This window comes from Nesoenas mayeri (assembly GCF_963082525.1).
Source record: "Nesoenas mayeri genome assembly, chromosome: W".
NCBI lineage: Eukaryota > Metazoa > Chordata > Aves > Columbiformes > Columbidae > Nesoenas > Nesoenas mayeri.
The window spans coordinates 1,685,239-1,702,990 of record NC_137553.1 but is presented as its reverse complement, the minus strand read 5'-3'; the positions used below and the strand labels follow the sequence as shown (position 1 = coordinate 1,702,990).

Sequence of the window (17,752 nt, the reverse complement as noted above, 5' to 3'; positions counted from 1 at the left end):
TACTGTAGAAGACTCTAAGATGAGACAAGAATCCTCCCAGGATCTATAAGCTCAGGTTCAGTATTGTTGGCTTGGGGCAATACAGACACTGAGTAAACAGCACTGTTCTTGAGGAATATCTGACTTGCAAACTCTTTTCCCCTTTCAAGCAGCAATAAAGGTGGTGAGGTTCTTTAGAGGGGAATGCATTCCATCTATGCAGACATGTTTGTTTTCCTCCACTCTTTTTTTCCTCATGCTCATGTCCCACTACTGCCATAGCAGTAAAATCTAGGCTCGTTGTACATGTACAGTAGTTATACCATCAGGAGGCTGTGTCCTGCAGCCTTTTCTCAGCCCTGTCATTGTGACAAATCCTTGACTGAGTAGCTTTTTCATTAGAGTATAAAAAAGCAATTACACTTTTAAGGTGTTCACAGAGATTTCTGCACAGTGTTCTGGATCATAGCTCATTGTCCAGAGAGTCAAGAAAATAACTTTCTTGAGATTGCTTCAGGAAAAGAATTTAAAATGCAAATGTTTTATTCAGCTGATAAAAGCAAATATTTAACTTCAGAAGGATTCTCAAAAGTCAGATGGTATTGCAGTCTGTGGTCTGTCTCTGGAAGTTCAGCAATAAATTTACTGTGTCTTGCAGGGCTTGCCACCCTGTCAAGTAAATTTTGTATTCTGTGTATCTCTAGCTTTTTTGACTTCTTTGAGTCTAAAAGGACTAGATTTCTTGCTGAAGGAAAACTGAACAAAAGATCAAAGAAAGCATTATGATAGCTTTAAAAACCTGCTTTTTGTGTTGTTGGGCGTTCAATTACTTTTTGATTCTTTGCCTTCCTCTTTTCCTTCTAAAATCCAAAGCAAAACCCCAACTAAATGTGTTGAATAAGATTTACGGTATAGAGACTTTGGGAGGGCATGGGATTTGGTCTCTTCAGGAAAGTGGGGTGTTGAGATACCAAATAGTTAGGTACCACTTTTGGAAACTAGAATAATTGTTGCCATTACATCACCAGTCTAGTGATGGCTTATTATACAGTACTATATCTGCTGTTGTGTAGGTCCTTGGGCTACACTTACTGTACAAACAGAAACACTAAAACAAATAAAACCTTGAGATTTGGGATTATTTTCCTCTTAAATGCCTCTGCTTTCCATTTTTAAGTCCAGTTATTTGCTTTTATGAGGAAGTACTGAAATTTGAGTTCCTTAGCTCTTGACAAGCTAAACATACTTGAAATGAACAATTTTCTTAACTACTGATCAGTAGAAGTAAAGACAACTTTCCTGTGGAGGTACTAGATTACATCATTACATCTTTACACAGTAGTTTAGGGAAGTCCAGTCTCTTTCATGCTTTTCCTCCTTTTCTGCTAGTGCTCTGAGGGTCTGTTTTGTTGAACATGTATCTATTTCTTCAAAATAAAGCTGTTTTGGCTGCATACTAGAGTTGCAATGTGTCTACAAGGTCAAATATTAACTGCTGATGAGGGGCTCTTGTACTGAGCCAGACCCTGACATGGAAACTGAAACATCTGCTTGTCTGCATATTTTTTAATCTTTATTAAACAGATTTAAATTAAGCGTTGTCTTCCATTCTCAAATCTTTCCTCATTTGATCTGCAGTTAAAATTAAGTTCATCAGGTTGTGATATCCTACTCATTCCTATGACAACAGCCTGCCAAATAGACTAATATGAGGAACTGAGGAGAATAAGAAGCTGCTTTGTGAGCAACTAAATGTTCTTATTCAACCTCATCTTAGTAATTACTAATGCCCAAATAATAATCAAGTGATACACTTAATGCCCAAAATTGTAATCACTATGCTAATTTGAAGGTAGTGGCTAACTGCCTCCCTTCTGCCTGTTGTTTCAATACTTTTAAGGAGTAGGTGTGAAGGCTCAGCCCAGCTTGGTGAAGATATGCCGGTGCTAGGGAGGTGGGACATTTCCCTGGTTAGTGCACTGTTGGCAGTAGAGCAGGGCTGATCAGCTGCTCCTCGTGCATGCTGGGGCTGGGCTGGTTGCTGTGTCTGGACACTGCTTGTAGATAGTAGGAACCAACTAAGGGGGAATAAGATAGCTTTATTTTTAAAGCTCCCTTTATATCAAACTGCCACTTGTGCTTTTAAGAAGACTAGATTGTGTCTGAAATGGATTGTAACGTGTCTGTGTTGGCTTGATGGGGAATGTCAAACAGAAGGTGTGTTTCCACACTTGTCTGAAGCAAGTGCAAGTCCATACTGCTGCCAGGAAGAAGCTCTCACCTTTGCTGGTTTTCTGTTTTGGATCTGTTGCCAAATTGTGCTGCTCATGAGCTGCATGATTAGCAAGATGAGGATCTTTAAAGATCTCATTATACTTTTTAGGTTGTTTGGCTCTGTTCCCACCAGCAGGCTCATCTTGCTGTGCCACTTCATCCTGGGAGTGTTGCAAATGCTTGTGTGCTTGCATTTTTCCTTAAAGTATCCTTTCATCCTGACAGACAAACATTACTTAAACAGCTGTGACACAGAGGCACTGTAAAATATATGTTAGGAGAGGGGAAAAAAGACACAGTCCTCCTCAGGAACCATAGGTTGCCTGGCTATCAGAAGTGTAGGCTATAGTTCAGTGTCTGTTTTACAAACAAATATAAAACTCTTTGTTTTAATGTATGTGTGCTGTCATCATGTCCAAAACATGGATCGCAATATTTTCAGTAACTTGGGTGAAATTGGAGAAAATAGCATTGAAATGTATGTCAGAATTTCTAGGTGCCAGAATCTGTAAACATGATATTAATTCAGAAATGGTAAACAAATTGAGACCTAATGGAGTTATAATTTCTCAGCATATCTTAAATGAAAGTAGGCTAATTCCAGACAATCATATTTGAAACTATTAGCTTGTATTTCAGAGAGGTTAGTGCTCTCTGGCATGTTCTCTGTTAAACATTTTTTCTTCATTGCTTATTGTGCTAGATTCAAATTTTGATGAGCTGACCAATGCTTACAAAAAAAAACCACCAAAAAAACAACCGCAACACAAAAGAAAACCACAACAACAAACCCAAAGGACATTATTTATGTAAATAAACTTGTTAGTTTTCAGATGTTGGCAGTCTGGTCAGCAAGGCTTATAAAGCAGATTTTAACACAAAGAGCAAAAGTAATTTCTACTGTAAACTCAACTGAGTTGTGTTTAAAACATCAGTGGATACCCATGACCAGGTACTCAGTGATAAGTGTTGAACCCTGCCATTCAAAACATCTCCACGTCAACTTAATATTTTGCTTGCCATAGAACATGCTGTCACAAGCTTGAATAACCTCGGCTCTGACTATATCTGGCTTTTAGGGTGTCAAGCACAGTGCTCTGAAGGCCTGTGTGTTCTGGGGCTTAGAACACAACAAAGTTACACTACTTTAAGAGGCTGAGAGATGTGCTTTGGTAAATATATTCATAAAGCTGGAGAAACAGTGTTCCAGTTCAGCACATACTAAAGTCAGTTCTTGGTAAAGGCAGGACTTATCTTGTTATATATAGAATCATATAATTGTTTTGGTTGGAAAAGACCTTTAAGATCATCGAGTCCAACCGTTAACCTAGCACTGTCAAGTCCACCTCTAAACCATGTCTCTAAGAACCTAATCATAGAATCATTTTGGTTGGAAGAGACCCTTAAGATCATCTAGTCCAACCATAACCTAACTCTGGCACTAAACCATGTCTCTAAGAACCTCATGTACATGTCTTTTAAACATCTCCAGGGATGGTAACTCAACTGCTTCCCTGGGCAGCCTGTTCCAATGCCTGACAACCCTTACAATGAAGAGGTTTTTCCTAATATCCAATCTAAACCTCTCCTGGTACAACTTGAGGCCATTTCCTCTCATCCTATCACTTGTTACTTGGGAAGAGACTGACACCCTCCATGCTACAACCTCCTTTCAGGCAGTTGTAGACAGTGATACAGTCTCCCCTCAGCCTCCTTTTCTCCAGGCTAAACAGCCCCAGTTCCCTCAGCTACTTCTCATCAGACTTGTTCTCCAGACTATTCACCAGCTTCGTTGCCCTTCTTTGAATGTGCTCTGGTACCTCAAAGTGTTTCTTCTAGTGAGGGGCTTGGTGAGAACCCTTGGATGGTCATAAATTCTCCTTTTATTCTTGAGTTCCAGCCAAAGCTCCCTGTTCAGCCAGGTTGGTCTTCTTCCATATGGGCTCATCTTCTAGTACACAGGGACACTCTGCTTCTTTTGCCTCTAAGATTTCCTTCTTGAAGAATATCCAGCCTTCCTGGACTCCTTTGTCCTTCAGGACTGCCCCCCAAGGGACTCTGCCATCCAGCCTCCTAATCAGGTCAAAGTCTGCCCTTCAGAAGTCCAAAGTAGCAGTTCTGCTGATCCCCCTCCTTACTTCTCCAAGAATAGAAAACTCGATCATTTCACGATCACTATGCCCAAGGCAACCGCCAACCAACATGTGACCCATGAGTCTTTCTCTGTTCACAAATAACAAGTGGGGCTCCTTCCCCAGTTGGCTCACTAACCAGCTGTGTCAGGAAGTTGTCTTCCATGCACTGCAGGAGCCTCCTAGACTGCTTCCTCTCTGCTGTGTTGTATTTCCAGCAGACATCTGGTAAGTTGAAGCCCCTCACAAGAACAAGGGCTAGCAATCGTGAGACTTCTCCCAGCTGCCTGCAGAATATTTCATGTCTCTTCATCCTGGTTGAGTGGTCTGTAACAGACCCCCACCAGGATATCTGCCTTGTTGCCCTCCACCTTGATTCTCACCCATAGACACTCAACCCTATCATCACTCTCCTCAAGTTCCAGACAATCAAAACCCTCCTAACATGCAGGGGTACCCCACCTCCTCTCCTTCCTTGCCTATCCTTTCTGAAGAGTTTATAGCCATCCATTGCAGTGCTCCAGTTGTGCGAGTCATCCCAGCATGTTTCCATGATGGCAACTACATCATAGTTTTTCTACTTCACAATGGCTTCCAGCTCTTCCTGTTTGTTGCCCGTGCTGCGTGCATTGGTATAGACGCACTTCACCTGGGCCACTGATCCCGCCACCTTTTTGGGGTGAGAAGCCCTAACTCCTATCTGACCATTGTCAGGCGCTTCTCTGGTTTCTGACTCATTATTAACCCTAGCATCTTTGCTGCTGCACAGCTCTCCATCCCCTACCTCCACTGAGATAGCAGACTGAAGTACCTTGCTTGCACTGCATCCTCCAAATATTGGCGTGCCACCCCCAGGCTTATCTCTAATGAGCCTGATTTTCTCCCCTTCCCCCTTCAAATCTAGTTTAAAGCTCTTTCAATGAGCCCTGCTAACTCCTGTCCAAGGATCCTTTCCTTTTCCTGCATCCCATTTGTCGCCAGCAGGCCAGATGTCATGTAAACTGAGCCATGATCAAAAAGCCAAAATTCTGCTAGTGACACCAGTCTCGCAGCCAGGGTCTCCCTGTATCTTCTCTCATCATTCCCTGCAACTGTGCTCCTGATCCCTTAACCAGTCAACTCAAGGCTCTGACGTCCCTCTTGATTGCCCTTGAGCTTCCTGTTGAAACTTCATAGCTGCCTACTTGAAAAAGCAATAATAGATTATAATCACAGAACTATAGAATCGTCTCAGTTGGAAGAGACCCTCAGGATCATCGAGTCCAACCATAACCTAACTCAACTCTAGCACTAAACCATGTCCCTAAGAACCTCGTCTAAACGCCTTTTAAACACCTCCAGGGATGGTGACTCCACCGCTTCCCTGGGCAGCCTGTTCCAATGCTTGACAACCTTTTCCATGAAGAAGTTTTTCCTAATATCCAATCTAAACCTTCCCTGGTGCAACTTGAGGCCATTTCCTCTTGTCCTATCACTTGCTACTTGGGAGAAGAGACCAACACCTTCCATGCTCCAACCTCCTTTTAGGTAGTTGTAGACAGCGATAAGGTCTCCCCTCAGCCTCCTTTTCTCCAGGCTAAACAGCCCCAGATCCCTCAGCTGCTCCTCATCAGACTTGTGTTCCAGGCCCCTCACCAGCTTCATTGCCCTCTCTGAACTCTCTCTAGCATCTCAGTTTCTTTCTTATGATGAGGGACCCAAAACTGAACACAGGACTGAAGGTGGGGCCTCACCAGTGCTGAGTACAGGGGCACAATCACTTCTCAAATCCTGCTGCGCACACTATTCCTGATACAAACCAGGGTGCTGGTGGCCTTTTTGGCCACACTGCTGGCTCATATTCAGCTAGCTGTAAATCAACACCTCCAGATCCTTTTCTGCCAGGCAGCTTTTCAGCCACTCTTCCCCAAGCCTGTAGCATTGTCTGGGCTTGTTATGACCCGAGTGCAGGACCCAGCACTTGGCCTTGTTAAACCTCATACAGTTGGCCTCAGCCCAGTGATCCAGCCTCATACCTGTTGTGTGAGGGAACTTGGAAGGTCAGGTAGTCACAGCAGAGATCCACCTGCTGCGCCAGGCAGGAATGTGTTGTTGTTGCACCCTATCCCTTAAGTCACCACATTTGGCCATGCAGAGAGAGGATGGGGAGTCCTTGTCATGTGCCCTGCCTACCCACTGGGCCTGCCTCAGGGAAGGTAGGGTGTGACTCCAGTGGTCTATCTCCCTCTTGTGCTCCTTGATACTCCTCAACCTACTCACCTCCTCCAGGAGCTCTGTCACTAAGCAGAGGAGTTCCTCTCCCTGGGCACACCTCCCACAGCTGTGCTCACTGCTGCCATCCAGTATTGGTTTAAGAGCAAGGCACACCCTGCAGCCTGACATCTGGGTGGCTGCATCTTCCCACCGGATTTGTTTGGGCAGCTGTGTCGGTCATGGTTGGTGCTGAGCTTACAGAGACCCTGCCCATGGCCTGTTCATGGAAATATGCTTTCTCCTAAGACTTTATTGAATGTTTTAATTAGCTGTGGTGGTTTAACCCCAGCTGAAAACTGAGCACCACACAGTGTCTTAGTGTTCTGAGTGAGTATGGCAGTAGTTAAATTCCAGGCATCAAAACAAAACAGTAGGTATTACAGAAATTTAAGAAGTGATACAGCTTGAATTTCAGCAGGGTAGCAGATAGGAAAGTCTATATGCTAAATAACTGGGAAAAGCTGTGAGATTTAGATGTCGTCTGGAAGCACAGGTCTGGACAGATCCTAGTCAGCTGACAAAAATGCTTTTTTTTTCATTTCATTTTCCCCTTTATTGTGAAGACTGCGATAAATGCATTAATAGTGTATTAAAGCTGTTTTCTCAGGAGTCTCTGTATAGAGTTTGTAGTAAAGGCAGGAGGAGTTCAAGCTACTGTGTTTGTATATTATGTGGGTCTTGAACCAGTACCCTGCTTTAACTTGTGCTTTTTTTTTTTCTTCAGGTTTTCTATTTTGTACATACATTGTTTTGTATATACTGTGTGCGATGACTTCGGTGGGTAGTGAACGTACCCGTGGTACTCGGAACAAAACGCAAATTTCAACCACACAGCCAACACAACCACAGAAACACATAGTACAGGTATGTGCTACCATATAATCATCTTGGAGTTGAAACTGAGCGTTTCTTCCCTAATTCAGTAAAAACTGAGAAAAGACTGGGGAAACTCAGTTTATTTTAGAAGAGTATGTTTGATATCTCGCTTAGTTGCTCAGTAAGTTGTTCCTGTATTCTTGTCTCTAAAGGAGCTTTGTGTTCTTCAGCAACATTTCCTATTAGCGAGGAATTCTGTGCCTATACCTGTGTCAAAATTTCTGTCCTGTCCCCTCAGATCTCAGCTCTTCTATATGTCAGGCTCATCATGCTAGATTTCTGGTCAATAGAGGAATTTGGGTGCATGGGAGAAGCTTCCTTTAGATGCATGCTGCGTTCTGCAGCATGATTCAACGTATCTGCAAGTCACAAAATCCTAAACTTCTTGTGCTGTGTCTTCACAAAGTGAAATGAAGATGGTTGTCCACCAGCAGACTAAAATTATTTTGAATATCTGTGAGATTGAAATTAAGCTCTTAACCAATTGTCTTGATTCTCTGCAGCAGAGTAGTTAAGTTGTGTGCTTGTCTGGATTGCAGAGAGTGCAAAATGTCTCTGCTCCTGGCAACTCATTATTCTCTTGTCAGGTACTTCTCAAAATTGGACTCAGTTCAAGAATTGCTTCACTTCTCTGCTGGCAGGTGTTCCCATGGGAAATTGTCTTATTGTTTTTTAGACTGATCTTTAGCGTGGAGGGGCTCCCATTCTGCTTTGTACAGTATTAATTATGTGAGCTCAAGCCCTTTTCATCTCCTTGTGTTACAGTGCCTTGTATAGTGGTGATTCATACTAATGTGTGGATTTAGAAAGTGACTTTTAACAGGTGAAATTGAATATCTCTTATAACAAGTAAGGCTGCAGGAATCTAGCGAGCAGATTGACAGAAGTGGTGGTTTCCTCTTTTTTGACATTTGCAAGACAGCAGTACTCTGCCTGAAGCAAGTCCAGTGAAGAGCTGCAAAGATAGCTGAGAGGCTGGAGTGCAGGATGAATGAGTGGTGGCTGAGGGAACTAGATTTCTTCAGCCCTAAAAAGGCAAGGCAAGGTCATATCTTCTATTCAGATACCATGTGAAAGGGTATAGAAAAGGTGAAGCCAGACTTTTCTCAGAGAGACAATGGCACAAGTTGGAACACTGGAAATTCAGTGGAAACGATGACTATTTAATGATGTTGCAATGATGTTTCAGTGCACCATATTTTTTTATTGTTTAGATATCAGATGGACCTTCCTCCTTAGTCAAGCTTTACAGATCAACAAAAATGTGTGGGATTTTACTGTTTAGTTACCACTGATTCATTTTTTCTGAAGGTAGAATAATGTTGGCTTTTCCAAATGGAGATTTCATTGTCATATTATCACATTGATCATCATTTAAGTTATTTAAGAAATTACATTGCAGTTCTTTTGCATTGCTTCTGGATAATAAATATGCCATTTTATTGTAAGATCTGGACCTATTGACATCACTTCATTTTGTGTTTTGCACGCTTCTGTTTTCTGGTAGTTTGAAGTTGTGAAAAATTTCCTTCACTCTGTTGTGCTGCAAAGATAATATATCTTGTAAGGTTAAGTTTTAGCTGTCTTAAGATGCTACTATTTTCTTAGTTGCAATTAAAACTTAATTATACTATTTCATAGGATACTACAATGTTACTTAGTACAATGGTGCCTTAAAAATAAAGAAGAACCAATTGCTGGGGAAAAAACAAACAACACTCTAACTTTTTGTGACAATGTTTTGATGTTTTGTGTATAATAAACACATCTTGTGGGCTTTTGTTGTTTTTTTTTCCTTATGAAACTTCAATTCCATCTGGGTGTAATCCACTGGCATAAATATTAGTGATATTGCACCTACTTGTGTTTCTGAGTTGTCTCCTTACACAGGAAAACTGGAGATACTGTCACACATCACACATTCGATATTGTTATAAAATTGGTATATTTTTGTCTTTTAACGTGGACTTGAAAAGAAAGTTGGTTTAGGGAAAAAATGAATCTTAATGGTTTCTGGTCAAATATGCCGTCATGTCTCTACAGAAATTATATTGTCTGAATGTTTTTAATCTGGATATCTTTAAAGGAAATCTCACTAGCTTAAAAGTTGCAGTGGACCTGAGGAAGCTGAAGTCAGAGCGAGAAGATGGATCAACAGAGCTTAAATCCTGAAGCCAGCAGACCTTTTGTTTTTGCTCTCTGCTGAGCTCTCAGCAGACACCAAGAGCGAGCTCCTATGCGCAGAGCACCACACTGGCCAGGAGGCTTTTATGGAGGGTGGCACCAGGGCTGGTGCAGGGAATTCCAGAGCAGGCTCTCCTCTTTGTTATTGACTGAATTATGAAGCTGTCAGCATGACACTTTGAAAATGTGAAGTAGTGCAGAGTACTTAACTCCATTACAAATGCTAATTGTCTTGGAACTTTGCCTCTGAGTGCAGCAAATGTTGCTTCCCTCGAGGAACTGGGACAGCTGCAGTAACTTCTCAGCAAATAAGCAGCTGGTGGTGTACAGTGGAGTAATTTTTAGACTCTTCTTAGTATTTACATTTGGCGACCTCCTCTAGAACTTGTATTTGTGGTAAGCTCCAAAGGCGAAGCAGTTTGAGGCTGATTAAGTCTTAACTTGTGAGGCACAGAATTTCATGTGGGAATCCTGGTGAAGTGAGACTGCGAAAGGTGGGATTCAACCAGCTTCCCAGGAAGAATCCTTTTCGTCAAGAATTTCAGTGAATGAAGCGGTCTCCTTCTCAATGAAGAAGTCTTCTGCAGCATATCAACTTGCATTTCGGTTCCTGGCTCTCTTCAGTATCAGCCTTCTCTATCATGAGACGGTAACCTCTTCTGTTTGAGCAGAAATCAAATTAGGTCCAGGATCATGTAGCATACAGTTATCTTTGGTGTTTTTATGGGAGTGCAGTTCAAGGAGACTGCAAATGCCACACTATGAAGAGCAGCCTGTATGATGAGACATTAGTGTTCTTGAGTTGCATTCTCTCTGGGGCAGCCATAGCCTATTTGGATTTATGGCACTTTACTGCATACATCCATTTTAGTCTTTCAGCTTTTGGAGAAGTTGCCAGCATGGATTTGTTGTCCAGAAACATTACAGAAGCACCAAACATTTCATCAATAGCAAGGTCCTTTAACAGTTTTCAGAGACCAGTATTTACTTATAAAGAAAATAAGTCCAGCTTTTCATGGGCAAAATCTTGAGGCATGGCTCAGTCTCTTTTTAAGTGCTCATAAAGCTACAGAGTCAGGTTGTTATTGAGAGAGTTGTGGAAGGTGATGTGAGCAGGAATCATCAGAGATGTGGTTAATTTAGAAATACCATTGCCAGTCTCTTATGATAAAACTCTAACTCTGGAGTGGTAGGTAGCAAATAAAAGTAATAATATCAAAGCGTAGGCTTCTGTGGTAAATTCTGTTTTATTATATGGTTGTCTCGTCTATGTGGTGACCTTTAACTGTGGTTCAAACACTTAAGAACATGTTGAAATTGCTTCTGTCCCAGCTAAATTTTAACTATACAATGGGCATAGAGGGGATGTTAATCCCTTCCCCATAGTACCTCTGTGCTTGTTGTGTACATTCTTTTTGAGAATCTGGAAAAAAAAAATATAGTGACACTAGGAGATATTTTTAAAAAATATATTGTTACCTTTTGTTTACTTTATTGGATGTTTACATTTTTCAGGCAACAGCAGAACAGATTCGCCTTGCTCAGATGATCTACGATAAGAACGATGCAGATTTTGAAGATGAAGTGAAACAAGTATGTTTCTTATGGTAGAGTTTTATGCTCTGCAATAAGGTGCTCCAAAGCCGGCTTACATTTTGGAGCTAGAGCATTTGTTTCTGATTTAGATGAATCCTTTTTCAGAAGGACATGAGTTTAACTAGGAAAGGTGCTCTTATTTTACTGGAAAGTCTGTTTTCAAGAAATTGTGTGGTAACATAGCTCTGGCTGTATAGTTACCCCAGTGTATTTTCCTTTGTAGACAAGCCTTTAAGCCAAAACTCATCTGTGCTGATGTCTCTTCCAGATTTTATCTCTTCAGTATGGTCCTGATGCTTAATGATGGTCCACATGTACATGCACATGGGAAAAATATGTCACTTGTGTAAACTGAGTTTGCTAATATCTTGGCTGTTTTTCAGGAAAAGTAAAAATCTAATCATAGCTTTGTCAAGGTTTGATTTCAGGGTGACAATAAACCGTGGCAGATGTTTAATTACCCCCCTCTTCTCCCCAGCCCCCCCTTTTACCCCCCTCCCCACTAAATACAGACGATTGGAAGGGAAAGGAGGACAGAGAGAAGAGAGTTGGAAAATATTAAAAATGTTTTACTAATGCTACTAATAAAATAGAGAATGTAATACAAAATATATAAAACCAACCTTGAATTGCCTGGCAAAGATCAGCACTGCTCCAGCAGCAGCAGAGCCTGCACCCAGAAGTCCTGGATTGGACTCTGCAGCCAACTGGAGCTGGATTCAGTCTGTCACTAGGCCTCAGTTCACAGGGATGACTCACAAGATCCTCTCCTAATGTCGGCCATAGGGAGAAGGGACGAGATCCTCATGATCTCCCATTTTATATGATGTATCATGTGAATGGGATGGAATACTTAGTTGTTTGGTTTTAGTCACCTGTTCAGTTTGTTCCTCCTTGCCCCTCTCACAGGATGTGTATCCGTATCAGTGACCTTGCATTCCATTGCTATGTCTATCAAAACATGTATCTAACTTTCAGAAAAGTGCAGTTAGTAAGAAGATTTTAGCTGACAGGAAAATTCACTAAAAGAGACACTTGTTTTTAACAAAACCAGGACAAGCTTAAAGGTGAATTGAAGTGTTACTTAAAAAAAATAATCTGACTTCCCAGATTTGTGTATGCATTAAAATGATAGAATTACACTGTGAAAATGAAATCTCACACCATTTGCTCTACTATGCTGAGTTTTGAGTGTAGATGCTTGAGCTTCCATTACTGAATTATAGCTGAGACCATTAATTCAAGTAGTACTGAGAATCTGGGTCCCTGTTCTGCTGTGGGTATCAGTGATTTTATCCTAGTGAATACATCACAACTAGAACCTAGGAGTATACCAAGAAGGAGAGAAGAATGCATCAATGCAGCAGAGGAGCAGATTTCTTTTCCATTGTTTGTTGTTCTTGTTATAAACTTGTTCTATTGCTGTGCCAGAAGTGAAGTCTTATACTTCCTGAAGCCAGAGGACCCTCATCAATAGTGCCTGTAACTCTGCTGGTGGGAAGGATAAGAATTAAGTTCTGCATAGGAAATTTCTAGTGTTTTACATTGTGCATATATCTTTCTAGCTCATGTAGGTTTTTTTTGGGGGTGAAGTTGCTGGATGTCTCATGACAGACTCTGATTGTTTCCATTCTACACTCCTCAGGATCCACAGGGCGTAATTCAGTACTACATCTCCTTAAGTAGCCATTTTTTATGCCTTTTGTGTGGCCTTATGCTGAAATAGATCAAGGGAACTGATCTGGCTGAAAAAAAACCCTTTATTCTTAGTCTAGATGTTTTTCCAGATGGATACGTTCTCTGCCATGGCTTACATTATGTCTGTTCTCACACAGCAGGATAAAGAGGGGGATGTTTGGGGAAGGAGAGAGACTGATACTGGAGCTATACTGGTCTTTACCATCATATACTGCTGTCTCTGGAGTGACAGCATTTGCTGCAAGCATAAAGTTAAAGGAAAAAAAAAATGCGTGAAAGAGTGCTTTCTTGATTACTGTTTAATTTGTGTTTCATTCTGTCTCTTGTCTGAATCCCAAGCAGATCTGTAAAATGCGGATACTTTTATTTAGGATTTTAGTTTTCTCTGACACAGTAGCTATGCAATTTCTTGGAATCTGTGATGGTACTAACTCTTATTTTCTTATTATGATAATTTGGATGTTTTAACATGTCTGACTCTTACTGACAGCTTATGGAAGTGACGGGAAATAATCAGGATGAGTGCATAGTGGCACTACATGATTGTAATGGGGACATGAACAGAGCAATCAACTTACTGCTGGAAGGAAGTTCAGACACGGTAAGGTTTTACTTTCATATTAAACTGCTCTTTCTGTTTGCTGTGCCTTTCTACTTCTTAGAACTGATTAGGAAAGTCATATTTTGGAAGCTTTCGATTTCCATGTCTCCATTCCATTTCTTTTAAAGGAAATGGAGACTGGGGCACATTCTCTACTGCTTGCATGCCTTAGAGTAGGCTGAACCTTGAAAAATCTTGTGGGTGTTCAGCTGGTCTCTTGCGTAGTCCTTTGGCTTTAATTTACACACAGTGATTTTAACTCTGCAGCTGAACTCAGTGCTCTGTCAGACACAGGCCTGTTTTTTGCTGCAGTGTTTGTAGTTACTCTGTACCACTTCCACAACCCTGAGTCTAAGGGCAATCTTTATAAACCTAAAGGGCAGGCAGATATTTTAATCATGCAGCTTCTGTAGATGTGCATTGCTAGTATTGAAGTTGGAGGAGCTGTCCACATCTGAAAGTTGCATTGACAACACTGCTAATGGCAGAAGAGGATACAGCAAGTAGTTGCTCCTTTCACTGTGTTGCTCATTTGGTTGACTGCTGAAAAACAGAAAGTGGAGACTAAACAATGTATATATAACAACAACAAAGTTTTTTTATAAAGTTGCACAGAGCAGTTGTTTATCCCAAGAGATATCAGGAAAATATGTCTTGCTGCAGTTGAATTTTTTGCTAGAGGGACTTCTTAGGGTTTATCCGAGGCAGTAAACTAGATTCCATCTCATCTAAATTGTGAAAGAAATCTGGACTTCCTTTCTTAATGCTGAACATTCAGTATTTCCTGTGATTTGTCAGGATGTGTACTCTGGCTTATTGTTAATGAGGAAACTCAACCCACACACACCCTAAATCTAGGACACACCATTCTATCTCGTTTTCATTTATAAGAGTTGAAGTCATCTAAAACACAGAAGTATATAATACTGAGTGAGCTGGTAAGTTGGGAGTAGAAGAGAGCATCTCATGTTGATTAAATCTGTTTTGGTAATGTGTTGGTTTTGTGTTATCTTGTACTTCTTGTATTTGCCATTTTCTAGCTAAAAATAGTTTTCTTGTTGATAGAGAATATTAAATGCTTTCTTACTTTAGCAAATTGTTATAAGTGATCATGACATGGGAGAAATTTTCTGAACTCATTTATCAATTAGAAGCAACATATCCATATGTTCTGGTCTTTTGACAAGTCCCTCTGAACCCACTGTATCTCCATAGAAAAAATGCAACTCAGGAACAAATGCAGAGAAATTAAAGGGCTCAAGGAGGAAGGAGTATTAATTAGAAGGGGTCCTCATCAGAGTGTGAAGAAATTTATTCTTCTTTATGGAAGTTTGTGGGCCTCCAACTTGAAGGGGTTGTTTTAAGGCCATTATACTCCAAAGCAGTATAACTGTGGATTTGATGTAAAGTTGGAAACAGAAGTGCTACTAGTTATGAATGCAGATTCCCAAATCTCATGTTCTAGTTTCACTCTGCTTTGATGCACTAGAAGTTTGTTTGTGTCTGTCCAATTTGGGGAATTGAAAGAACAAGGAGTGCTAGCTAGAATGTCTATTTATAATTTCTTTGGTACTATGCCAGTTTTGTCCTTTTTTTTAATGCTGTGATCTTTAAGTCTTTATGCTGTGTGGCTGTTAGCCTTGTTACTCTTTATGAAAACTTTTCACTTGCAAGAATTGTGTCACTATGGATTTGGATAGACAGAGGCTTCTGTATGAGAGTAGAGAAGGGCATGTTGTATTCATTTAACTTCCTACAGCTGTAAGGCAAGAAAGGCCACCAGCATCCTGGCTTGTATCAGGAATAGTGTGGCCAGCAGGACTAGGGGAAGTAATCATTCCCCTGTACTTGGCACTGGTGAGAGGCCCCACCTTTGAATACTGTGTTCAGTGTTGGGCCCCCTCATTGAGGTGCTGAAGTGAGTTAAGAGAAGGGCAACAAAGCTGGTGAGGGGCCTGGAGCACAAGTCTGATGAGGAGCTGCTGAGGGACCTGGGGCTGTTTAGCCTGGAGAAAAGGAGGCTGAGGGGAGACCTTATTGCTGTCTACAACTGCCTGAAAGGAGGTTGGAGCATGGAGGGTGTCAGTCTCTTCTCCCAAGCAGCAAGTGATAGGACGAGAAGAAATGACCTCAAGTTGCACCAGGGGAGGTTTAGACTGGATATTAGGAAAAATTTCTCAACAGAAAGGATTGTCAGGCATTGAAATAGGCTGCCCAGGGAAATGATGGAGTCACTGTCTCTGGGGGAATTGAAAAGGTGTGTAGATGAGGTTCTAGAGACATGGTTTAGAGGTTGACTTGGTAGTGTTAGGTTAACACTTGGACTCGATGATTTTAAAGGTCTTTTGCAACCAAAATGATTCTATGATTGAGGTGTGGAAATTACTTTACAACCTGTGAGGTTATAAAGAAAGTATGTTTATTCAGTACTGGGCACATGGGGGATAATTCTGCCCAAGACGTGTGCAAATTTCCAGCAGCTGCGAACTTGGTTAAATGCTGTAAAGTATTACATATTCACGAAAATTCTAGGAATGCCTATACATATTCATAACCTGTCCCTGAGAAGGCAGTTCTTATTACTGTGAGTTCTGGGAAATAATTTCCATAGTTTCCACTTCCAGACCCTTCTGTTTGCGCCTGTGCAGTGCCTCTTGGTGGTCACGGGCCAGAGTCTGTGGATGAAGGCTGCTCAGCTTCCTCGCTGTACACTTTTACCTCTGGCCTAGTGTGCTGAGTTGTCTGGGGCTCAAACTGAGGAGCTGGTTAGAACTGGCTTATTCCCTATCCTGTGCCCAAGATTCTTGTGATCTTGTTCACCCAAGGATGCAGCTGGGTTTTTATCTTTGCAAGGCCTGTGAAGTTGTCAGCGAACTCCTGTTTCTCATACAATAAGTTACACAAAGCTCTAAGCTAGGCAATTGCTTTGTGGGTTAGGGGTTAGCTCTTTAAGTTTTAGTTAGTTAGTTCCCTGTATCATGATAAGATCAATTTTCACAGAATCACAGAATGTCAGGAATTGGAAGGGACCTCAAAAGATCATCTAGTCCAATCCCCCTGCCAGAGCAGGAACACCCAGATGAGGTTACACAGGAAGGTCTCCAGGCGGGTTTGAATTTCTGCAGAGAAGGAGACTCCACAACCCCCGTGGGCAGCCTGTTCCAAGCTCTGTCACCCTCACGGTGAAGAAGATTCTTCTCAAATTTAAATGGAACCTCCTGTGTTCCTGTTTATACATCTTGCCCCTTGGTTGTCACGGAGAAGAGCCTGGCTCCATCCTCCTGACACTCACCCTTTACATAGGTATAAACATGAATGAGGTCACCCCACAGTCTCCTCCAAGCTAAAGAGACCCAGCTCCCTCAGCCTTTCCTCATAAGGGAGATGCTCCACTCCCTGCAGCATCTTTGTTGCTCTGCGCTGGACCCTCTCCAGCAGTTCCCTGTCCTGCTGGAACTGAGGGGCCCAGAACTGGACACAATATTCCAGATGTGATCTCACCAGGGCAGAGTAGAGGGGAAGGAGAACCTCTCTCGATCTACTAACCACCCCCCTTGTAATACACCCCAGGATGCCATTGGCCTTCCTGGCCACAAGGGCACAGTGCTGGCTCATGGTCATCCTGTTGTCCACCAGGACCCCCAGGTCCCTTTCCCCTACACTGCTCTCTAATAGGTCATTCTCCAACTTACACTGGAACCTGGGGTTGTTCCTGCCCAGATGCAGGAATCTACACTTGCCCTTGTTATAGTTCATTAAATTTTTCCGAGCCCAACTCTCCAGCCTGTCCAGGTCTCTGATGGCAGCACAGCCTTCTGGCGTGTCAGCCACTCCTCCCAGTTTGGTGTCATCAGCAAACTTGCTGACAGTGCACTCTATTCCCTCATCCAAATCACTGATGAATATATTGAATAACATTGGCCCCAGTACTGCCCCCTGAGGCACTGCACTAGATCCAGGCCTCCAACTAGACTCCGCCCCATTGACCACGACTCTCTGGCTTCTTCCCTTCAGCCAGTTCCCAGTCCACCTCACTACCCGCTCATCCAGACCACACTCCCTCAGTTTAGCTGTGAGGATGCTGTGGGAGACTGTGTCAAATGCCTTACTCAAGTCAAGGTAGACCACATCCACCACCCTGCCATCATCTAGCCACCTC

At 42.0% G+C, this 17,752-nt stretch overlaps 1 protein-coding gene across 2 annotated transcripts in view; it reads left to right on the top strand.

Annotated features, from left to right (window-relative positions):
• Nucleotides 1–17,752, top strand: part of LOC308051366 (ubiquitin-associated protein 2-like) — a 131,974-nt gene that overhangs the window by 24,744 nt on the left and 89,478 nt on the right. For both annotated transcript variants that reach the window (XM_080361750.1, XM_080361749.1), the window contains exons 3-5: nt 7,363–7,502; nt 11,214–11,291; nt 13,483–13,593. In XM_080361750.1, the coding sequence (XP_080217876.1) occupies nt 7,363–7,502; nt 11,214–11,291; nt 13,483–13,593 (329 nt within the window). The remainder of the gene's footprint in view (nt 1–7,362; nt 7,503–11,213; nt 11,292–13,482; nt 13,594–17,752) is intronic.